Raw genomic sequence first — 24,417 nt, forward strand, 5'->3', positions numbered from 1 at the left:
TCCATGATATAAGGTTATCAGTTATTAATTCCAGAAATATGAATTTTTACAGAAAAAAAGATGGAAAATAAAAACGGATCAACTTTTTTTATAGGGCGAGAAAAAATCAAAAAATCAGAACATAACAAACGTTCTGATGGGTTTTTTTTTAAAAAAAATAACATTCGAAACATTAAAACGTTTCGATAAAAAAATTGATAAATAGGAACGTTAGTTAACGTTTCTATAAATTTTTTAAAAAACAAGTATTCAAAACGTTAAAAACGTTTTGATAAAAGAATTTAAAAATCAGAACGTTAGGTAATGTTCTGATGGGTTTTTTTAAAAAAAAAGAATATTTGAAACGTTAAAAACGTTTCGATAAAAAAATATAAATAGGAACGTTAGTTAACGTTCCTATAGATTTTTTTTAAAAAAACAAGTATTTGAAACGTTAAAAACATTTCAATAAAAAATTAATAAATTGGAATGTTAGTTAACGTTCCTATAGATTTTTTTTTAAAAAAAAAGTGTTCAAAACGTTAAAAACGTTTCGATAAAAGAATTAATAAATCGGAACATTAGTTAATGTTTTGGTAGATTTTTTTTAAAGAAAAAATGTTTCCATAAAAAAATTAATAAATCGGAACGTTAACAAACGTTCTGACAAATTTTAATAAAAATTCAAAATAAAAAAAACGAAATGTCAAAAAACTTTCCGTTTCGTTTAAAAAGTAAAATAAAGAAAAAATTGAGTTAAAGATTGGTTTATTAACTTTTAAAGATTGGCTTTAACTTCATCTAAAAGAAGGTAATCTGAAGCTAAAACCGTTATATTCAATACAGCACGTGTTATCATTTCGGGCAATCTTATTGATCAGCCAATATTATAGTTAAAAAAAAGTTAATTCGAGATCTGGCTATAAATCAGTGAAAATTACTATCTAAAAATGGGGTGAAATTTTGTAGATCACTTAACAAAATTCATTTAATCGGCATTTTTGTGGATAAGATATCACTGCATTTAGTGTAACAAAATGAAAATGTTACACAATATTTTATAGCAGAAAAACCACAGCTTTCAAATGAATTATTAATTTCCTATCCAATAAAAATAAAAAAATAACTTGTCTTTGTGGCGACGGCAGATTCTTGGGAAAAAACTATTATGAACTTTCTTATTAATTGCCGGTTATAAATTATTCATTTTATGATTTATTATAACACAAAAGACGTTATACACTCAATAAACCTATTATTATTTCATTTTTTGCAAATTTTATGTTTTTTAATTGTTGGTAACGAATGACCTTTTAAGGCAATATCTTTATTATTATTCCTAATTTTACAAATTATTATAATTCAAAACTCTAGTTGCAGCCTCTTCACGATGCTCTCTGGTAGTTTTTGATATCCAATTTTGAATTGTGGTAACTTTTGGAACGTCGTCTTTGTCAATCTCACCTTCCTGTGCACACTTTTCCAACTCACGTTGCATATCTTGAGCGGTATAACGGTTACTTTTATCTGCATTACCTGCCATAAAATATCCTTCTAATAGTGCTCTCACTTGATTTGTCATCCTTTTTCCTGCTCCCTTTTTACCAAATTTTTGGTTCTCCTTTAGAGCCCAGCCGATTTGCAGTGGATATACTTCCTTGACATCACTAAATAACGAATAAACAAATAGGTAAGTAAATGTTCATTATCTTTGGTATAATAAATTGAGTGTAAAACATACCATCGTATAGTTTGGCTGTTTGTTACATCTACTAACACACCAACTATTCTTTCTGGTTCTATATAATATATGTTATATAATTCAAATATCAAAAACTTTGAACGAAAGCATTAATCATTGCTAATTAATCTTACCCAATTTTTTGCGTTCTACTTCTTTATTTAATTCTTTATCTAGATTAATTACTAATTCTTCTTTATTTTCCTTTCCATTCAATTCTATTCCTCTAGATTGTAATTTTTTTACAAGAACTTGTTTTGTAAGACGTTCTGGTCGAATAAGGACTGGGAAAACTTATAATAAGGGTCACCGGACAATAGTAAAATGATGGTTTTGCCCAAATTAATAAAAATTTTTCTTAAGTAATTAAACTAAAAATCTAATAAATCATACAGAAATGTCTGAAAAATAAAATGAATCATAAATTATTCTTTTAATATCAATATTAACTGAGATCATTAAATTTTCTGAAAAAAAATTTATAATAACGCGAACCACTTTTTAAAAAATTTACTAATTATGCGAACCACCTTTTTGTGTTACACAGAATATATAAAAATCTAAATTGAGTGTATAAATCATGCATTTAACTCTAAACTTAAACAGATAAGTTTAATCCACACATTTTGGCTTCATTAAAAATTGTATATATAAAAAATTCAATGGATTTTACTAGTGTGCCGGGTACTACAGTGACCTCCATTATAGGTTTTCCCAGTCTTGTTGAATATCTATTACAGTAATATCTCATTAATTACTAATACTATCCTATTGCAAGAAAGAATATGAAAAGAATAAAACTGACAAAATTGAAGGTGAAAAAGTGCAAATGGGAAATTTTGTGAAGCAATCGGTAAAGAATCAAAATAATTTCCATGATACATACGTTCTGAATTAGGAGGTGGAATTTCCCAATTAGAATTTGAAATAGTAGGGGTGGATATATTTGGATTAGGTTTTTCAATTTCACGCTTTTGTAATTTTTCTAATTGCGTAGGAGTAAATGTAGTCCAAGGTCCAAGATTGGGTATAGACCGTGCTAATATACATCCCTCAAAATCTCCAGAGGTTGGCCATTGCCATTCAAACCAATTTGAATTGCCTGGCAACGTATTACTTCCACTCCCTTTATTGGTAATATTATTTATTACAATTTTGTAATAAAATGATAGATGTAATTAATAATGAAAAAAAATTTATTTTACATATTGCGTTGTAATAATTTACACAATTATAAAAATACATGATGCAAATTTTATAATTATATAATATACCACGATCTCGATTAGGTACCAACTGAGCTACAGAAGTTCCCCAAATATCTTGAATTGCATTTTCAATATCTTTTCCTGTTTGAATATCAAATCCCAACCGAACATAACGATTTATTGCATGCGAAATCTGTTATAACAACCCAAATTAGCTTAGTGTATATATTACAAAAATACATATAATTGGATATTAATTTACCTGTGCATGATGAGAGTCTATAGCCATTTTAGCTTCACCAGCTTCAAGAAAAACCCATTTCTTAACCTTTACATTATACCATTTTGGCCAAAAAGCCATAATTATCATTAAATCCGCGTTGTGGTAATGACCACCATTATCAGACATTATAATAACGAATTCTGGTCGTGAATCTAATGTTTCAAGAACAGCGTGAAGTGAAGTGGCCGTAAACCAAGAATCTTGTCGGGTATCTGGAGACCAATGGTCAAATGCTTGTACTTGAAGTTTGGTTGAAGTGGGTATTGTTGTATATACTAAAATAGCTAAAGTGCAATGACCAATCCTTTTTGCCAAACCAATCACTTTTTGTTTCTCGAGCAGTCTTTGGCAAAATTTTCATCTTGTAATCAACTAGAAAAAGAGCAGTCTTTTCATCTAATGCTAACAAATTGGCATTAAATTGGGCGTTCAAATAAACTTTTCTTGTTTGATGTGCAAGATAATATAACAAATGTTCCTTCATATTAAGAAGATCATTATAATTTGTTTCATTACTATGAGTTTTAATATCAGCGAAAAAGTTGAAGAATTCTTGACATTCATTACATGTTAATGTGTGAGATTCTGTGCATTGGTTAAAAGCATAAAGTAAATAATGGTTTATACATGGATCGTGGGAAGTCTTGCCATTTGAAGTTACATGAAAATGTTGTTCATAATCACGTTTTAAAAATCTTTTCAGATTTTCACAGCGTACTATTAGTTGTTTCTAATGTTAAAAAGGAAAAGTTTAGTTTTACTAATAATTTAGTATTTCGTATTTAAATTTACTAAATTACTAATAAATCAAATAAATAAATACCTGTATATAAGATTGTGTAATATACTTGTTAATGTATTCAATAAGATCTGAAAAAATTTCATATCCATATTTTTGACAGGTTAAACACAAACCACCCAAATTTTCATGATAAATATATTTATTTCCTTCCAGCTTGGTAAAAAATGTTGTTCGTTGAATTCCATCTGGATATTGTTCATGATATTTTTTCCAAAGTGCTGTTTTTATTTGCTTAAGATAATGCACAGGTTCATTAGTTGCTGCATCTGTTTTATATGAATTTATTACGACATGTGCTTTATCCATTAAAAAAGCCTGTAATTGTTCTTGCATCTCAGTTGATAATTTTTCACGTGTTATTACAGGTTTATTCCAAACTTGACCACCAGTACCATGTATGAGAGCATGATTTCGTGCATAACGAATTGCATCATTTGATACCTAAAAAAATTTACATTAGTAATTATTGATAATCAAAAAACCAGTCAAAAGCGCAAATTACTTACATTCAAATTACTTTTAATTTCCTCGTAAGGAAATTTTTTAGCAATGATAGATAAAATACGAGTTTTTCCATCATACCCATTTTTGTTAATATTTACTGCCTCCCAAAATGAATCCCAAAAAATCTCAGTTTTATTTTGAAAATGAACTGGTATTGGATTAATAAATCCTTGCTTGTATAGTATCATCAGATTTTTTTGATCAACAGTTGGAGCGGAAGATCTAGACCAAAACTCACACTTTAAAATAAACAAATATTAGTTAATATTCACTAATTATTCAATTATTCTTATCAATTTACTAACCTCTGATTGTTCCTTAGTAAAGGGAGTAATTTTTGTACATCCCACATTTTTCAACATTGATTTCCATGCACGTAACTCTCGATCATTGATATTGTGATTAAATGGATATAATTTTTTAAATTGTGTTCGCAGTTCTATTATAGTAGATGTTTCAGAGCGCCAATCATTAAATAACAATTGCCAGTTGATAATTGCTGGAATTTGTCGTCTAAGATGATGTGAATACATTCTTCTCATCACGTCATCATCATTCCATTCTTCTAATGTACAACTAGGCGTTGACAAAACCAATTGTTGTATTTTGTTATTTTCCAGCCCAAACAATTCTTTTCCTTCATATTGTTGTAAAATTGCAACTTCTTTCCATACCAATTCTGGATTATTATCAACATAAATATTACATATTTCATTTTCTGAGTATATTGTGACCTGACAATAATCATCCTCTAATTCCTGGACAAAGACACATCTTTTTTTTCGATATGTGTATATAAAAGAAGTCTTATATCCCGTTCCAGCAAAATTCCATTCATTATTATTAGATTTTCCAATTCCTAATACCCATATATTTAATTTTCCTAAAGGAAATAGGAAAGCACGAAATGGTAAATCCTTTAGTAATGCTTCAGAAATAATTGGTATGTCAAACCCCATTACTGCAGGCCCCGAATATTTGGCATTTGTCTGAAAGATCTCTTTATAAACGCTATTAACTGCAGCTGTAAGTGATTCGCAGAGTTCACTTTGAATACCATCACATTTGCAAATATATCCAGGTATTTGACCATAATTTGAAAAGGTTTCAACAACCTCAATAATAAAGTCCCGGTCTTTTAAATTAACTAGAGTTTTCATACGTAGGACCCCGGATATCTCCAAAACAGGTCATAAGTCACACTTTCGGCAGATTGGCCCATTTTTCAGGGCTCAAAAAATCGTTTTTTGTAAATATCTCGGCATCCAGTAGTCCAATTTTGATAAACTTTTTTTTAAATTGTAGAGCTAAATGAGGGCTACAAAATAAAAAAAGTTCATTAAATTTGAATTACTGGATGCTGAGATATTTACAAAAAACGATTTTTAGAGTTTCAGCAAAAGGGGGTGTTTTTGGCCAAAAGTCCATTATGACCTTTATATTAGATATCCGGGGTCCTTCATACGTAATCTAATAGGGTGAAGAAATATTGGATTTTCACGTTTTTTAGAAGGTCTAGAAATCCACCAATTATGACAAAAAGGCCCATAATGTAGAGCGTCCACTATTAGGCCTGAAGAAATTAATGTAACTGTGTATTCTTTATGTTTAGGCATAAGTTTATATGAGGAAGTGAAAGATTCTAAAACGCGTTGTATTGTATAAGATCACTTATCCCCAAATGTATATTGATTACACTGGTCAGAATAGTCCATTTCGGCAAAATTTTAAATTGCCGAATGTTGGACGAAATTCGGTCTGACATTAGCCGATCAGTACCAAAAAAATCGGCAACTAATTTTATGGACGATTTGCACCATAACACCTGCCACTCGCAATTAGAAATTGGCAAAGTTTCGGAATTAGTTAAAAAAATCGGCTGTATATATCAATAAAATTCGAACCTGCCATGCAAATAAAATTCGTCATAAACAATCGACTATTCATTTAAAAACCGATATTGATTTAATTTGCCGATTTGCAAAAATAAATAAAATCGACCATAATAATTTTGATGAAATTTAGCAAATTTAAGTTTTAAAACTGATTTTATTTCGATTGATTTACCAATTATTTTAATTAAATCAATTAAATCGCAAAAATTTCCTACAAAAATAGTGAAAATTTCCTACGAAAATAATACTAAAATAATACAAAAATAATAAAAATTTCCTACAACAATAATACTAAAATAATACGAAAATAATACTAAAATAATACGAAAATAATATGAAAATAATACGAAAATAATACGAAAATAATACTAAAATAATAAAAATTTCCTACGAAAATAATACTAAAATAATACGAAAATAATAAAAATTTCCTACAACAATAATACAAAAATAATACGTAAATAATACGTAAACAATACGAAAATAATACGAAATAATACTAAATTAATAAAAATTTCCTACGAAAATAGAAAAATTCAATCCACAATTCCACAAAAAATCCCATAATTTTCAAAAAAAAATCCAAAAAAAACTGACGAATTCACAATCTAAAATTCGAAAAAAAAAGTTAGTATAATAAAAATTCAAACAAAAATTAAAGTACAAATTTATACCATTTGTCTGTTTCATCTTCCATTTCCGGCGATTCTTCCACTCCCATTGGTTCCGATTCTTCCACTCCCGTTGGTTCTGATTCTTCCATTTCCGTTGGTTTCGATTCTTCCATTCCCGTTGGTTCCGAATCTTCTATTACCACTATTTCGTCCATCTCCGCCGATACTTCTGCATCTTCCGCCATTATTAGATTCTCCATCATTTGAATCGGCGTCTCCGGCTCAGAAAAGTCGGAATCGGCCGGCGTATTCTGCTCCACATAGGTCCAATTTGGAGCACCTCGTGGATGACGAGAGACGATATTATATATCTCATCGTCATAATTTCACGTTCGTATCAATTGTGCAGATTGAAGAGAGAAAGCGTGTTGGTCCAAGACATTTCGTAATAAATCTATTAACTATTATTAGAAAAAAAATCAATCCTATTACGAAAAAAATAATACAAATAAAAAATAAAAAATAAAAAATGCGACAAATAAGTTATCGAACCTCTTCAGATCTCCAAGACGGATTATAAACATTGATATGTCTTTTACCGTCTGGTTGCTCCTCATCCGATTCAGAATACTCTGGAGAGTGATATCGGTTGTCACTTAAAACATTCAAAAGTTCTTTTTGATCATAATTCTCCAGTTTTTCATCATTTTTGTCAAAAAGTGATTTTGCGCCTTTAACTCGATGTGCCTTTTTCTATATTTAAAGTTTCGACGAATGATGAGATTTTTTTTTTTTTGAAATAATAAAGAAATTATTTACCTCATTTAACTGATTTAACCGATTGTTTTGATGTAGACGGCGATTATCTTTGTCTAAAGTGCCGCGTTGTTTATATAACAAGCGCACTCTGCGATGTTTATGTAAAGCGGAGAGCCAAGACTTGACTTGCCTGTATCGTGGAGTATACCTTGGCTTCATCGCTTCAATTAGTTGAGGTATAACCTGTCGAAGAATTTCATCATTCGACTCACTGGTAAACTTTTCATTGTATTTTAATTCTAGTTCAATCGGAAAAGTTTTTAGAATCATCTTCATCTCAGCCTAAATTGTACAAAATATCAGTTTAGCGAGCGTTAAAAGTATACATTAAAAGAGGATTTTTGGACGAACCCTAGCTTCTTCTTCATCTACTTCCATTTCATCTTCAGAATCGCGCACAAGATTTTTTCCTTTCCTACGCTTTGTTGGTCATTGATCCTCTTCAAATTCGATATCTTGAAGGTCAGATGAATGTCGGTGACGCAAGCCATCATTTTCCTGACTAAGTATATTGTTATACGATTGTAATTGGCCAACGTCTAGCCGTAGGTCACGCAACTCGCCATTTGTATTATCTAGTTGCCGATTTAATTCGTCGATTCTTCCCCGTAAGCAGGCATTTTCTTCTTGGAGATCATACGTTTCTAAAAAAACGTTAAAGTCGACCAGAACGGCGTTAATTCTCTCCTATATGGTTCGGCGGTGCGTACATTGCTCCTATAAGGTCTGGCGGTGCGTACATTGCTCCTATAAGGTCCGGCGATGCGTACATTGCTCCTATACGGTTCGGTAGTGCGTGTAATGAGCGTTAATTCCCTATGTACATTGCTCCTATATGGTTCGGCTATACGTGTAATGGGCGTTAATTCCCTATGTACAGTTACATTACGAATTGGTGGTACCATCCTGCTTTGTTGCGAGTACAAGCTGGATGGTACCACTAAGCGAAATGGCCCATTATCTTCCGAAGCTTCTGGTATCAACGTTTGTTTTTGAGTTTTAGTAAAACTGGAACCGGAAGCTGCAGATTCCTGTTTCGACGTTTGTTTTTGAGTTTTGATAGAACCAGAACCGGAAGCTGCGGATTCCTGTTTTGACGTTTGTTTTTGAGTTTTGGTAAAACTGGAACTGGAAGCTGCGGATTCCTGTTTTGACGTTTATTTTTGAGTTTTGATAGAACCGGAACCGGAAGCTGTGGATTTCTGTTTCGATGTTTGTTTTTGAGTTTTGGTAAAACTGGAACCAGAAGCTGCGGATTCCTGTTTTGATGTTTGTTTTTGAGTTTTGGTAGAACTGGAACCGGAAGCTGCGGATTCCTGTTTCGATGCTTGTTTTTGAGTTTTGGTAGAACTGGAACCGAAAGCTGCGGATTCCTGTTTCGATGCTTGTTTTTGAGTTTTAATAGAACCGGAACCGGAAGCTGCAGATTGTTGTTTTGATATCGACGTTTGTTTGGGAGAATCAGAACTTACAAATTCCTGTGATGAAGTTTGTTTGTGAGACTCTTGACGACTTTTTTCGACACTTTTTTTTCCAGATCGTTTCATTCTTTATAGAGATTTTAATAAACAGAAGAATAGTAAAATTAGTAAATAAAGTAGAACTTTCTTTCAAAATGACGAAAAATATTGTTCGATTTATATAAAAGTTACGTTTGACGATCAATATAAAAATGTATTGCAGATTTTATAAAAATTTTATAAAAATTACAAGAATTGTTTATCGAAAAAATAAAATTATTTTTGCAAAAAAAATTCGATTAATGGAGCTTTATAAATTCAAAATTCAAAATAAGATTTCCTGGGAAAAAGTCTATTTGATAAAAATAAAACTGAAATTTGATTTAAAAGTTAATTAATCGTTAAAAAAAAGTTTAATCGAAATTAGACTTTTATTACTTTTATCAAATCAATTACTAACGGATCAAATTTAACCGAAATTTTTAAATTAAAAAAAATTCTCATGATTGAAAATTTAATTAATCGAAATCTCGAAATTAAACTTTTATTAAATCAATTACTAACAGATCAAATTTAACCAAAATTTTCAAATTAAAAAAAATTCTCATGATTGAAAATTTAATTAATCGAAATCTCGAAATTAAACTTTTATTAAATCAATTACTAACAGATCAAATTTAACCAAAATTTTCAAATTAAAAAAAATTCTCATGATTGAAAATTTAATTAATCGAAATCTCGAAATTAAACTTTTATTAAATCAATTACTAACAGATCAAATTTAACCGAAATTTTCAAATTAAAAAAAATTCTCATGATTGAAAATTTAATTAATCGAAATCTCGAAATTAAACTTTTATTAAATCAATTACTAACGGATTAAATTTAACCGAAATTTTCAAATTAAAAAAAAAATTTCATAAAATTTTAATTTTCAAGAGAAAAATTGACTTCATTTGTCAAAGTTTCGTTAAATTTTAAAGTACATATTAATTATAACCGATTCTTTATCAAATTTTATAAAACATGACGAGAAGAAGATCGATTAATCAAATTATGGGTTCGGAAAGGATAGCAAACCGACTATCTTCTAAAAGGTTTAGCAAAAAAAAAACTAAAGTCCCTTGTTATTGTAACAAATGTAATGGAAAACTGGTTATAACACGAACCAAAATGCTTCATGAAGCAGCAGAAAACACAACTGACTCGAATCTTAATAGTGGTTTGGCTTCATTGTTACTAATTAATCAAGAAGAGGATTCAACAATAACTTCGTTAGAAGAAAATCCGATAAATGAAGATATTTTGGTACCTCCATTAAATGAAGAGATTTCGGTAATAACTCCTTTAGAAGAAGATTCGACAACAATTCCATTAAATGAAAAAGATAATTCGACAACTCCAGAATACAACGAAAACGAATATATTTTTTTACCTTGAAGACGTACAAAAAGCTACGCAAATCGCCCACAAATTATGCTCGAACATTCAGGAACAGAAGATTTGAGCAATTCTGATTATGAACAACATACTGATACTTCTTCTTCTGATGGCAATGAGTCAGATGATGAAACTTTTGCCGATACTTTTGAAAATTATTCACCACCAGATTTTAAATCATATCAAGAGGAAGAAAAAACAACAATCGATAATAAATTTTCATGGATTTTATTGTGGATAATGACCTTCCGAAAAAAGTTCAATCTCCCTAAAACAGTGACCGAATCTCAACTAAAATTCATGAAAATAGTGTTAAAAGAAATTGGTGGAGACATTTACGATAGCTTTCCTGTTGGCCAAAAGTCCATTATGACCTTTATATTAGATATCCGGGATCCTATTTTACATGTAAAAACGCTGGAATCATTAGTTCTGGCGTTTTTTTTCAATTTTACATGTAAAAACTTAAATAAACATTTTCACAATGTTCTTTAATAAACAATGAAAAAAAGTTGCGAAAACGTTTCGCAACATTTTTTGTATAATAGCTCGTTTGGCTCATGAGCCAGCTCGAGCTTTTGAGCCAAGTCTGTTACAGGCTCGAGCTTTTTGAGCTGAGCCTAATAACTGGCTCAAGCTCTTTCAAGCTGGCTCGTGAGCCACCAAGCCAATTTAATCATGGCTTGGCTTGGCTCAGCTTGAAAAGCTTGAGCCAGCTCATGAGCTAGCTTGGCTCGTGTAGAGCACTAATTAGCCACATTCTTAGGTTCTTGAGAATTTTGGCTTTGCTTGGTAGTTAAAGCTTTTCGTCTTACTATATAATTACGAATAGAATTTTTTATAAGAAAAAAAGGCTTCCCACGTTTCCCCTCTTATTCTCTTATTTTAAAATCACTTAAAATCTTCAGGCGTCAGATGGGCTGGAATCATTTTAGTTATTTAAAAAAGTGGCAAGAGAAGGGTCTAAGGTTGCTTGCCGAAACTTAGGGGTTTAGGCAAGATGGCGTTTTGCCAAAAAGTAAAATTCTGCCAAAACTATATTAAAGTTATATTAAAAAACTGGCAAAACTTTGGAGAAAGACGAAACTGCCAAAACTGCTGAAACTCTGCCGAAACTATAATAAATCTATAGTAAAATTTTGATGAAACTAATCGTAGGATTTTGAAGAGGTTTAGACAAGCAACCTTAGAAGGGTTCCTTGTGTATTTTCTACAGTTGGTCACAGAGTTTACCCTTTGGCAAGTAGGAATCATTCTCTTTGGCATGGCGGAAAACAATACCAACCGTTATCTTTAGCCATAAAGAAATTATTGCGTGGGTAAGTTTTTTTTTTCGGTTAAAATTTTTTCCGGATTAAAATTTTTTTTTTTTGGAAAATAGTATAATTATGATATACTATTTATAATGACGTCTTACATATGAATTTTTTTATAGAGGTTGGAACCGGTTAAGCTTAACCGGTTAATTAACCGGTTAAAACGGTTAACCGGTTAAAACATTTGTTAACCGGTTAAAAAACAATTTTTAAGTGGTTAAATTATCCGGTTAAATTAACTGGTTAAAATGCGTAATTCTGGCCAAATTTACAGTGCCGGCCAGAATTATAAATCACGGGACTTCAGATAAAAGTTTAGCCACCAGGTAAGGAATTTTTTGTGTTATATATGCGGGCCGAAATTCATAGTGCCGGCCAGACAATTTTGGCCTTAATTTCGTCTTTCAGCTAGAGTTTTGTTTCGATAGTGGTTTGGCCTAATTTTGGCCGGGATTAAAAATATATTTGATGCTAATCCTGGCCAAATTTTAATTCTGACTAGGATTGAGTTTTAACCGGTTAATTAACCGGTTAAAGGTTTGGTTAACCGGTTATTAACCGGTTAAGACTTTTTGGACCGGTTCCAACCTCTATTTTTTTATACTATTTTATCATAGTGACGTCTTACATTTTTAATTGTAATAATTATCATATCCATCTAATATCTAATCAAACCTCGTATTGATTTCTAATTAAAAATGAATCAATGTAGTCTTTGTGAGAGACGTTTTTCACGAAAAGCTGACCTAGCACAACATTATAATCAGCTTCATCCATACCTTAAACGTTCATATACATCGAATTGGATTCAAAACCAATAACAGTTGAACTCTATACCGCAAATACCACAATTTTCTATTAGTAATAATATTTGGAATGAAATCGGAGATTTGGGTGATTTTTTACAAGCTAAGGTAGGTATTATTTTTTATGATTATTAACGAATTTGACAACTTCTAATTACTATTTTTATTTAAGATAAACTGAGATTATGATAAAAGAGAAGTTGATGATAATAGTGATAAATCAGAAGGGATGTGTGATGACAGATCAAAAAGAATGGATGATGGATCGAATGAAAACAATGATGACAGATCGGACGAAAACAATGATGACAAATCGGACGAAAACGTTGATGGCAGATCAAATGAAAACGTTAATGATGGTTTTAATGAAACTGACAGTGGAACTGATACTAATGTTGAAAATAATTGAAATAATAGAATTAATAAAAGTATGAAAGGTAATGAAGTTGATAGTGATGATGATGAGAGATTCAAATGGATAAATAATAATGAAAATAAAGATTTTTATAGAGTGGATTTAAACGATGCATATGAAGACTTATGTAATAATAAAATTGATGTAATCAAGACATTATGGCCGAGCGAAGTATATAAAGAGTTCATGGCAGCTGTCACACAACATCGTCTTTCAGATGCAGCTGCTGATTCTATGTTACGCATAATTCGAAAATATTGTACCGAACCTCTTCCTGGCTTCACTCGAAAAGGTAGAATGTATATGGATCAAATGAATATTAAAGATTTTAATATAAAAATGAAAGATATGGTTGAGTTTGAAGGAAAAATTTACAAACTTCAATATCGACCAATTATTGATGCTATTAAAAGTTTGTATCTAATCCCAACTTAAGTAAAAATTTCCTTTTTGATTATAAAGAACTGTAGGAACATGATGATGTAAGTAGAAATTATAAAAAACCAATAATACAGTAAATTATAATCCTATTTACTAATATTTGTATTTTATTTAAAAATGGAAATTTAGTTCGTGTTTACTCTGAACAGAATAGTGCAAATTGGTGGCGTGAAAGACAGAATTCATTTAGTAAGATTTTAGCGATCATGATCTATATTGATGGCACAACACTTGATTCTTTAGGAAGACAATCGGAATATCCAATCTTTTTAACTCTGGGTAATATTCCAAACTGGCGTCGGAATTCTCCTGATGCTAAAGCTTTAGTTGGTTTTCTTCCATATTTAATTACTCGTAATAATAAATTAAAAGGGTCCACAATATTTAGACAGATGCAACGAAAGCTAGAACAGCATTCTTTTGAATATTTATTAAGTCCACTACTTCAAAAAAATGGCATCTACTTAGCAATAAATGGAAGAATTGAACATTTTACTCTGCACTTATCTGCTATACTTGCAGACATGTCAGAAGCACAAAATATTTGTTGTACGTATAAATCATATCGTACACAATGTCCTTGCTATAAATGTCTTACACCTGGTGATCAATTAAATAATATGAATATTGAACAAAACTCCATTGTTTTACGTGATAATAATAATATGCGCGAAGCTATTCTTTCAAATAATGCTACTGAATGTTCTATTTATGAATATAATAATTTTTTTTGGAAATTTCAGACAAATATTTATGATGCGACAGCTATGGATCGTATGCATCTTCAGGAAATAGGTTTATGTCCATATATGCTTGATTACATCGGGAAAATTTTTAGGGGTTATATGTCAATGAAAAGATCACGTGATAAACATCGATAATAATCACACTCGTCGAGTAATATCGATATGGATAAACAGTGATAAAATATCACTATTTAGCCTAAATGATAAATATCGAATATCAACCAAAATTATAATTATCGTAATTTAACCCACATGATAAACATTGATAATATTTTTATTAGATAATTGTCGAGAATAACCATTGCATTTATTAACGTTATATTTATAAATGATTATAGCAATAAAATTTAATAATACTAAATAATTGGAATAATTCATTACTATTTATCGGATCAAAATATAAGCATAAATGTATTAATAAAAAAAAAGATTAATAGCGAAAAAAATTCGGTAACCTTTTGTTTTATCTCTGATGGTTCCTTTGGTTGCATGTTTTGACTTAAATGGCTTATTGGATTGTTTTAACGAGCCAGCTCTATGATGAAATGGTTTTTCGGTAGGCATTTTAACGATATTAAATTCTATACGAATATTAGATCTAATATATATAATGTTCAAATTACTTCTTGGATGAGTGCCAAGTGCCACCTTTTTTATAATTATATTCAATGATTTCGATCGTGACACACATCGGAATCTTTTATTATAAATCATAAACACTATTAATTAAATAATAAAAGCTTCGTATGAATATTTAATTGTATAACATTACCTTTCTCATCTTAATTTTCCTCGAACAATGCATCAAAATATTGTTCTTGATCTCTCTCTTCTTCATCTTCTGCATTAACGTCGCCTTTTTCTTCTTCATCTTTTTTCTTCTTCATAGTTTCAGGAGCTTCTTCTTGCATTACCGACGCAGAATCACTAAGTTTAATAGATCCGTTATTTGTGAGTAATTCCTAAAATGTTGATTTAAATAAATTTCAACAATTTTGATAATTTCAATTTTTTAATCAATAGTAAAAAAAATTACCTTGAATTTTTGGAGGCGTCTCTCCAAGGGTTTTTTTGCACATTCTATGTCCGGATAGCCTGGATTTAAAATGATATTACAGACCGCCACCGTGTATATGTAAACACCTTTGTATGATTCATCATCTCTCGATATAGTGGAGAAAGCTAGATTGGCGATATTTTCTATCACATTTTCATTATCATCATATAACATTCCTTAACTCTTTTTGATTTTTTCCATTCTGAGATGTTAATGAAATTACACTTTTTCCTGTTGTTAGGTATCTGCAATCTGAGTTCTTTGAAAATCGAATTTCGGACCGTGGCAGCATAGGTACCCCTCAAATCTTTCATTTTGTGCAAAAGCTAATTATTGGTTATTATTGGTAATAAAATTTATAATTTATAATGATAATAGATGATTATTACCATAGAATGGTGCTGCCCGGTAAATAAGTTTGTCCACTTTTGCTCTCCAAGTTCCTTAAGGTAATTTGGATGATTTTTATTAAGCCAATTTTCCAATCCAACTTTATAATCATTGAAATTTGGCCACAAATTATCTGGAAAAAAACTTCTGCACAATTGGCTATAACCTTCCTATATTTGTTATTAATATACAATGAAAATTATCAATGGTAATCTAAAAATGGTATGATACTGAAAATATAGAATTACTCACCATGAAGACCTTCTGGTCTAAATCGATATCATCTTTTTTATTAGGTTGTGATTTTAGTTGATTTTGAACCCATGTCAATTTTTCATTTGTGGATTTTTGTAGCTCGTATAGAACTCGAATTTGTTTCCCCTGCTTCACTAAGATTTCCTGAATATTTTTGTTCTGCTTAACTAAAATTTCTTCCCATTTATTGGGATGATAATTGGACATTATACATCTTTGTTTGTCTATTGGATTTTCAACTTCGATAATTGGCACGTTCAAACGTCGTGATGTATGAGTGGATGGACTTGTCGAAGAATCTGGAGTGGTTGAATGACTAGGACGTGAATTAATGATGATTGTGGTCCCAGCAGTGGTTTCAGAACCTGTTAAGGTTGTTGCAGTATCATCGTCATGATTATAGTCTGGTAAATTATAGTAGGATAATTTTTAGTAAATCATGATGGATATTTTGACCATTATAATTATAAACGTTATAAACATCATAATCAAACCACTTACTTCGTTTCAATTTTTTACTATATGTAGAAGAAGCAGCATCTTTTTCTAAACATTGTTTATTAAAATTGAACATAATACATCATATTATTAAAATTAATCTAAAATAATAAATGTTATTATTTACCTTCCGTCGTTGTAAAATTTTATTCCTCTTGACTGCTAGTAGACGTAGATTTTTTTGATTTTTCGCTTTTACTAGTTGATTTTTGATTTTTTTGTTTAGATTTGTGTTTCATTTTTTTAAAAAAATGTTGAGAAAGAAATGAAGTTTGAGGAAGATGAAAAATTCCAAAGTTTAAGAGAAAGAATGAAGTTTAATGATGAAAAAATTCTGTAGTTTAAGAAGCTTATCTGAAGTTACACTAAAAGTATGTGAAAGTATCAAATTACATCATTAGTTTTTTTGAAATATTATACTTGCAACACACTAAAAAATTTATCGACTTACATCACTTCTTTTTAATTAATTAAATTAATTACTAATTAATTAATTACTATACTTATCATCATTTTCTTGATCGATTTGCATTTTTATCAACTTGCATTATTGCTTTCTTTACTTTCCTTTTAATTAATCAACTAATTAATTATACTTTGATCGATTTATGTCTTTATTTAGTTATTAAAAAATAAAAATAAATTTACTATATAAAATTTATCAAAATAAGTTTCAAATCATGATGATTTTAACGATTTAATTGAATCCGTCTACTTACAAAATTACTGACATGATCAAATTCCTTTAACTCCATTATCAAACCAATTTTACTGAGAATGTAGTTTTTTGCATTTAATATAAAAATTGTCCTCGGTATTGATATTACGAAATTCTGTTAAAAAATTTGAAATCTACATATATTACGATCAAACCTGCAATATACAAAATAAATTAATTTTGCTGAATTCACTTTCAATACGTACAATTAACTTTCGATAATGCCTTTTTATAAATGTTTACATTGTCCACGTACTTTTTCAAGTCCATTTGGATTAAAATGACATATTTCCGATAAACATCAATATGATGTTATCGATGAAAAAGAAAACATTACTAGGGATGAAAAAGAATTTAAACCAGCTATACAAACTGATAAACCCGGTCTTTGGGATGATGAAAAACAAACTGAAGAAACCCTTTTTTCAGATGATGACTTTATAATGTATTATTATGAGGTAATACTACAAATAATCTAATCATCATTAACCACGATAATTAATAATTACTAATTGATATTTAATTATAAACAGGATGAAGCTGAACAAATGATATTAGATCAAAATGCAGAATCTTCAGCTGCAGTTTCAAAATCTAAAACTATATCAGAAGCTTTTTCTCAAGAAACAAATGAGGAAAATAAGAAGTTTAATATCGATAGTGAAACAGATGAGGAGGAAATTAATGCTGGCTTAACATTTCCGTTATTTATTGATGAAAATGATTATCGTGAAACCACATTGGATGATGCTATAAAAGACAAAAATCATCCTCTCAGCACCGAGTGGCCAAGTAATATTTATCGGCAGTTTATGGAAATCGTCACTGAATATCAGTTACCAAATTCATGTGGCGATAGATTAATCAAATTATTTAATTCAATCGAAAATGTTGATAAAATTTGTTTCCAAAATCTACCAAAGAGGGCCAAAAATTCCTTGATAACAGTAATTTTCCTTATATGAAATTTAAAAATGTTCCCATTACCAATTTTCAAGAAGTTGACTATGAATTTTATTATCAACCAATAATTCATGGAATTAAAGTTTTACTTCTTCAATCTGATATTAATAATGAATTTGTCTTTAAGTATAGTCAAAATAATAATACATCTTATGGCGAGTAATACGAAAGTGAATGGTGGTGTACTACAGAAAAAAACATTCCTATTGATAATCATTTGTTATCGATAATAATCTATGCCGATTCTACCACCTGTGATCATCTTGGAAAATCTTCGGAACATCCCATTTACATTTCACTTGGAAATATCCCAAATTGGATACGAAATAAACCTGATGCTAAGGTACTTATCGGGTATTTACCAAAATTAAAGGCTAAGGATAATACCACAAAAAATTCCAAATCATTCCAAAGATTACAAAGACAAGTATTTCAAAGATGTCTTCAAATATTATTATCACCAATAATAAATAAAACCAATATGTATTTTGTCATAAAAAATGAAATATACTCATTCACGCCAAAAATATCAGTAATTCTTGCTGACATGGCAGAAGCTGGTGCATTTACTATGACATATCTACCATCAACGTCAAAACGACCTTGCTATTGTTGTCTAGTAGATAACAATGATCTTAATAATATGGAGTTATCTCATATTACTTTACGAACCCCAGAAATCATGAAAAAAATAATCAATGAAAATCGAGCAAAAGATTTTTTGATTCATGAAGAAATTAATTATTTCTGGAAATCTAAAGATTTTAACATTTACTCAGCAACGGTTCTGGATCGGATGCACATGCTCGATCTTGGAATCACAAAATATCTTCTAGAGTATACACGTGAATATTTACAGCAAAAAGTTGACAGTAAAACTGTTAACGAAATTGATCATAGACTTCGTAAAATTCCACGTTACCCAGGATTGATTATTTTTAAAAATGGATTAGAAAATATAACGAAGTTTACTGCCAATGATTATCGCAACATAATGAAAGTGATCATCTTTATTATAGATAATTTATATGATAATTACAAAGAAGGTGGAATAATGTGTAAAAAATTATGCAATGTTTTTTATAAATATTTAAAAATGTATATGATGTTGCGACAAGAAATGTTTACAGATATGGATTTAAAAGAGTTAGAGGTAAATGTTTTAAAATAACTCTATCAGTTAAATGTTTTGTCATTAAATACAATTTTAATCAGTTAAATGTTTTATCATTAAATACAATTTTAATAATTGTTAATATATTATGATTATTAGACGCTAATAATTGAATTTTGTCAAGAATTTGTAAATATATTTTTTGAATATTCTACCAGCCATTGTAAAATCCCAAAACTTCACATGCTCCGCTATCATGTAATTCCATCAATTCGCCTTTATGGTTTTATGAACGTAATGTCGACTGAAACGTATGAAACATTACACAAAAGCAATGTAAAAAATCCCTACAGATCGACCAATAAAAAAAACTATGTTCTACAAATGCTTAAAACGGTATATATCGGTATATCTTTATTAGTTAATTTATCGATAATAATATATTTTAAAATTTATATAGGTATGACGTCAATTAATTGCTTCTAAACAAAAGTTACATAAAATAAGGAAATCTAGCGGATTTAAAAATCTGCTGTGGGAATTTAAATTTACTGAAATTGAAGAAAAAGTATCTCAAATAATACAAGATGATACTATTAATCCCTTACATAAAACAGGGTTTAAAAATTTTCGTGCTGGGTTGGAAGAGTTTTTGACAGAAAATGATGTTACTTATGATGAAAATTTTGGATATTTCAAAATATATTCAAATGCATCTGTTGAATCAATGGATATTATTCGAACGTCAGGAAGTTTTTATGGCAGTGAGTGGTTTAGCGATGTAGCAGTTTCCTCTGAGAAAACTGAATGGTATGGAAAGGTAACAATTTAATCATTATAATTACTACGAAACCTAATTTTTTTTCAAATTATATAACATTCATTATTAATTTAATTTCCAGGCACTTCTATTATTTGAATTTTTTGCAGAAAATAAAAAAGATCCAATAAACCTTATTTTACTACAATGGTATGATGAAATATATGAAGAAATGTATGAATGTAAAAGAATACAACTAACCGATCAGTACATATGCGTTTATCTAGATTCGGTAGATATGGCAGTTCATATCATACCAAGAAATAACTGTGAAAATGAATATTTTGTTAATAGATATATTTATTAAAATACTAATAAGGATAAATTATCAGTTAATTCAGTTGTAATAATCAATATAGTTAATTATTGTTGATAATTAACGATAATAATCAATATCGTTAATTATTAATAATTAACTTATAGATTTTTTACGATATTAATCAATATCGTTAATTATTAATAATTAACTTATAGATTTTTTACGATATTAATCAATATCGTTAATTATTAAAAATTAACTTGTAGATTTTTTTCGTTAATAATCAATATTGTTAATTATTAATAATTAACTTGTAGATTTTTTACGATATTAATCAATATCGTTAATTATTAATAATTAACTTATAGATTTTTTACGATATTAATCAATATCGTTAATTATTAATTATTAATAATTAACTTGTAGATTTTTTTTGTTAATAATCAATATCGTTAATTATTAATAATTAACTTGTAGATTTTTTTCGTTAATAATCAATATCGTTAATTATTGCCATATTTCATGTGATAAAATGTGATAACTACCGATGAAGTGATAAACATCGATATTTATCTCCTGAAAAAATTTCCTGATGTATACAAGAAATATGATTGCGCAACAATGTGGAAATCAATTCCTTACTAAAATGGATAATCGTTTAGGAACTATTACGCCATATAATAATTTAAGAATATTATCAAAAGGATATCAACAAGAGGTAAAATTTACAGGGGCTGAAATGTGAGATGTAATGAAGATTATCGTATTTGTACTTAATGAACTTTACGCAATAGATAATGGTACATCATGTTTAAAACTTATTAAATGTTATATTAAGTTTATTAAAATGTATAAAACATCAAAAAAAGAAAAATTTAATGAAAGTGAATTGAAAAGTTTTGAGGTAATTAATTAATTTCAATTTAAGTATTAATAATAATAATTTTTTCTTATTGATTTTATAATTAATTTTGCAGTATGAAATAATTGATTGGACACAAGATTTTGTAAAATTGTTTAAAAACTTCTTTCCTAGCAATCTTCAATTACCAAAACTTCACATGTGGCGGTATCACACTATTCATACAATTAAACGTTATGGATCACTTAATGGGTTAGCTACTGATACTTATGAGACATTACATAAAAATTGGGTTAAAAATCCATATAGAATGACCAATAAAAAAAATGTACTTGATCAAATGTTAAAAACAGTAAGTTTTAACTAGTTTAAATTTTGTTTTATAATTAAAAAAAATATTTTTACTTATTATATTTTAATTTAGATTCGCCAACAAGAAATAATAACTAATGTAAAAAAAACACATGTTTCAAAATTAGAAACTATGAAATCATTATTATGGAAATTGCCGATTAGTGATCTACAAGCTTTTCGGGAAAAACTTGAACATGAAAATAGTGTAGATGAACTATGTATTGAAGTAATGCATCACCTAATTAATTGTTTAGATGCTTATTGGATGATAAATCCAATGTTACTGAATGTGAAGATATTTATTTAAAAATTTATGCTACAGGAGTATTGTCAAATAATGAAATTATTTATGCTACTAGTAAATTTCACAATAATGCAAAATTTAGTGATATCGCAATAGCAATGGATAATGTTGATTATTTAACTGATGATGGATTGTGTTATGGCAAAGTAAGTTTATTTAATATTGCTTTAATATTAAAAATAATCTTTAATTTTAATAATTTAACATTTTTTAATTATTTAGATATTAATGATAGCTGAAATTTTATTTCTTCCTAATTATTATCCTATTTTTCCTATTGTATTAGTGCATTGGTATGATTATTATTCAAAATGACATCCATTAAAATATGGATGTCCTCATATGAAATTAGTAAATCAATATGATATAATAATACCTTTTAATTCTATTGCAGGTTTAATACATATGGTAAAGAGATTTGATCATAAAAATGAATTTTTTGTAAACAAATTTCAATTTTAAAATAAATATATTAATTGTAAAATAATAATATAATAAATTTAAAGATAAAATTTATATAAAATTTTTAAAATTAAAATTCAAGGAATACTTAAGGATTTTTTATATAGGAATCCTTATTAAGGATCTATAAATTTATAGAATCCTTAAGGATATTTTACAAGTCAATAAGGATTTTTAAAGAATCCTTAAAATCACAGATCCTTAGGGATTCTGAAGCAATCTATGGAATCCTTAAGGATCCACGCTGTAAAAGGTCAAATATCAAGCATGAAAATATGATAAAATTCAACCACCAAATGTAATTGACAAATATTAAGAACGAACAAATTAATTATGAATTGGCGTAGATGGATAAATAATTAGCCGAAAAGGATAAATATTTAGGAAGAGTAATGATTTACATGATGTAATATTTATTGAATGATTGACAAAGAACCAATAGAATAATTAGAGTCGATCAATTGCGGCTTAGCAATCTTTAACAATAAGAATAATTGGAAAGAATAATTATAAGCCACAAAAGATAGATTATAAGCAAAACACATAAAGCGAATTGAAAGAACATATAAAATAATGTCAGAAAGATTAAAGAACATAAAATAATATAAAAGATAATATAAAAAGATAGTATAAAGATGGAATATAAAAGATAACATTAAAAAGAACATATATAAAAGATAGCATATTAAAAGATAGTGCATTTAAAATATAGATAGCATATTAGAAAGATAGTTCAAAGATAATATGTAAAAAGAACATAAAAGATAGTATATAGATAGAATAGAAAGTAGCATAAAATTTGTATAAATAGAGAGCGGAATTCAAAGTAATTCCTAGAGTTCCGAATGGGTCAGGTCAGGTCAGGTTAATTGATAAACCTGACCTGAAATTTTTTTTCAGGTCAGGTCAGGTCAGGTTATATCAGGTTGTCTGTTTGACCTGACCTGACCTGAAACCTGAAAAATTTCAGAACTATTTTTATTAAAGTATTGAAAAAAAATGGTACAAAACTTTTTTTTTTAATATAATATTATGAAAAAAAAACGTTTTTGCAACGTTTTTATTAAAATATTGAAAAAAAAATATTGCAAAACGTTTTTTTTAATATAACATTATGAAAAAAATGTTTATGCAACATTATTATTGAAATATCAAAAAAAAAACGTTACGAAACATTTTTTTAATATAATATTATGAAAAAAACGTTTTCGCAACGTTTTTTCTCGAAATATTGCGATTCAACATTTTTATATTAAAATCATATAAAAAAGTGAATCCCAATACTGCAATTCACTTTTTTTATATAGAATTAATATAAAAAAGTGAATCGCAATATCGCAACTCACTTTTTTATATAGAATTAATATAAAAAAGTGAATCGCAATATCGCAACTCACTTTTATTATATAAAATCAATATAAAAAAGTGAATCGCAATATCGCAACTCACTTTTATTATATAAAATCAATATAAAAAAGTGAATCGCAATATCACAACTCACTTTTATTATATAAAATCAATATAAAAAGTGAATCGCAATATCGCAACTCACTTTTATTATATAAAATCAATATAAAAAAGTGAATCGCAATACCGCAACTCACTTTTATTATATAAAATCAATATAAAAAGTGAATCGCAATACTGCAACTCACTTTTATTATATAGTAGTATCAATAGTAGTTTCAGGTCAACAGGTCAATCAGGTCAGGTCAATCTTCATACCTGACCTGAATTTTTTTCAAAAATCTCATACCTGACCTGAATTTCAGGTCAGGTCAGGTCAGGTTACCTGAATTTGGCTGACCTGTTCGGAGCTCTAGTAATTCCACAGTTCTCATCCACAGAACTCAATAAAAATATAAGTTTCATTTAATTATTTGTTAGTAAAG

General features: G+C 28.6%; 7 protein-coding genes across 7 annotated transcripts; 3 read left to right on the forward strand and 4 right to left on the reverse strand.

Annotated features, from left to right (window-relative positions):
- Positions 1 to 1,324: 1,324 nt before the first annotated feature.
- OCT59_002099 (uncharacterized protein) lies at positions 1,325 to 5,677 on the reverse strand (the record flags this gene model as incomplete). Its single annotated transcript, XM_066144266.1, has 10 exons — positions 1,325 to 1,646; positions 1,721 to 1,778; positions 1,855 to 2,013; positions 2,607 to 2,846; positions 2,995 to 3,121; positions 3,191 to 3,450; positions 3,536 to 3,941; positions 4,035 to 4,454; positions 4,520 to 4,756; positions 4,823 to 5,677. 10 exons carry the CDS (start codon positions 5,675 to 5,677, stop codon positions 1,325 to 1,327), a joined length of 3,084 nt encoding a protein of 1,027 aa, XP_065995445.1.
- Positions 5,678 to 7,067: 1,390 nt separating this feature from the next.
- On the reverse strand, positions 7,068 to 7,271 carry OCT59_002100 (uncharacterized protein; the record flags this gene model as incomplete). The annotated part of the gene is made up of 1 exon (XM_066144267.1): positions 7,068 to 7,271. One exon carries the CDS (start codon positions 7,269 to 7,271, stop codon positions 7,068 to 7,070), a length of 204 nt encoding a protein of 67 aa, XP_065995446.1.
- A 1,003-nt stretch (positions 7,272 to 8,274) lies between these two features.
- OCT59_002101 (uncharacterized protein) lies at positions 8,275 to 9,392 on the reverse strand (the record flags this gene model as incomplete). The annotated part of the gene is made up of 3 exons (XM_066144268.1): positions 8,275 to 8,532; positions 8,616 to 8,980; positions 9,032 to 9,392. The coding sequence occupies 3 exons, from the start codon at positions 9,390 to 9,392 to the stop codon at positions 8,275 to 8,277; spliced, it is 984 nt and encodes a 327-aa protein (XP_065995447.1).
- A 939-nt stretch (positions 9,393 to 10,331) lies between these two features.
- Positions 10,332 to 10,745, forward strand: OCT59_002102 (uncharacterized protein; the record flags this gene model as incomplete). The annotated part of the gene is made up of 1 exon (XM_066144269.1): positions 10,332 to 10,745. The coding sequence occupies one exon, from the start codon at positions 10,332 to 10,334 to the stop codon at positions 10,743 to 10,745; it is 414 nt and encodes a 137-aa protein (XP_065995448.1).
- A 2,192-nt stretch (positions 10,746 to 12,937) lies between these two features.
- OCT59_002103 (uncharacterized protein) lies at positions 12,938 to 13,276 on the forward strand (the record flags this gene model as incomplete). Its single annotated transcript, XM_066144270.1, has 2 exons — positions 12,938 to 12,975; positions 13,063 to 13,276. The coding sequence occupies 2 exons, from the start codon at positions 12,938 to 12,940 to the stop codon at positions 13,274 to 13,276; spliced, it is 252 nt and encodes an 83-aa protein (XP_065995449.1).
- A 1,975-nt stretch (positions 13,277 to 15,251) lies between these two features.
- On the reverse strand, positions 15,252 to 16,745 carry OCT59_002104 (uncharacterized protein; the record flags this gene model as incomplete). The annotated part of the gene is made up of 6 exons (XM_066144271.1): positions 15,252 to 15,431; positions 15,506 to 15,651; positions 15,750 to 15,852; positions 15,916 to 16,086; positions 16,169 to 16,575; positions 16,673 to 16,745. 6 exons carry the CDS (start codon positions 16,743 to 16,745, stop codon positions 15,252 to 15,254), a joined length of 1,080 nt encoding a protein of 359 aa, XP_065995450.1.
- Positions 16,746 to 21,189: 4,444 nt separating this feature from the next.
- Positions 21,190 to 22,703, forward strand: OCT59_002105 (uncharacterized protein; the record flags this gene model as incomplete). The annotated part of the gene is made up of 3 exons (XM_066144273.1): positions 21,190 to 21,261; positions 21,830 to 22,038; positions 22,664 to 22,703. 3 exons carry the CDS (start codon positions 21,190 to 21,192, stop codon positions 22,701 to 22,703), a joined length of 321 nt encoding a protein of 106 aa, XP_065995451.1.
- Positions 22,704 to 24,417: the final 1,714 nt, after the last annotated feature.

The sequence above is a fragment of the Rhizophagus irregularis genome, chromosome 10, assembly GCF_026210795.1.
Source record: "Rhizophagus irregularis chromosome 10, complete sequence".
NCBI classification, from domain to species: domain Eukaryota; kingdom Fungi; phylum Glomeromycota; class Glomeromycetes; order Glomerales; family Glomeraceae; genus Rhizophagus; species Rhizophagus irregularis.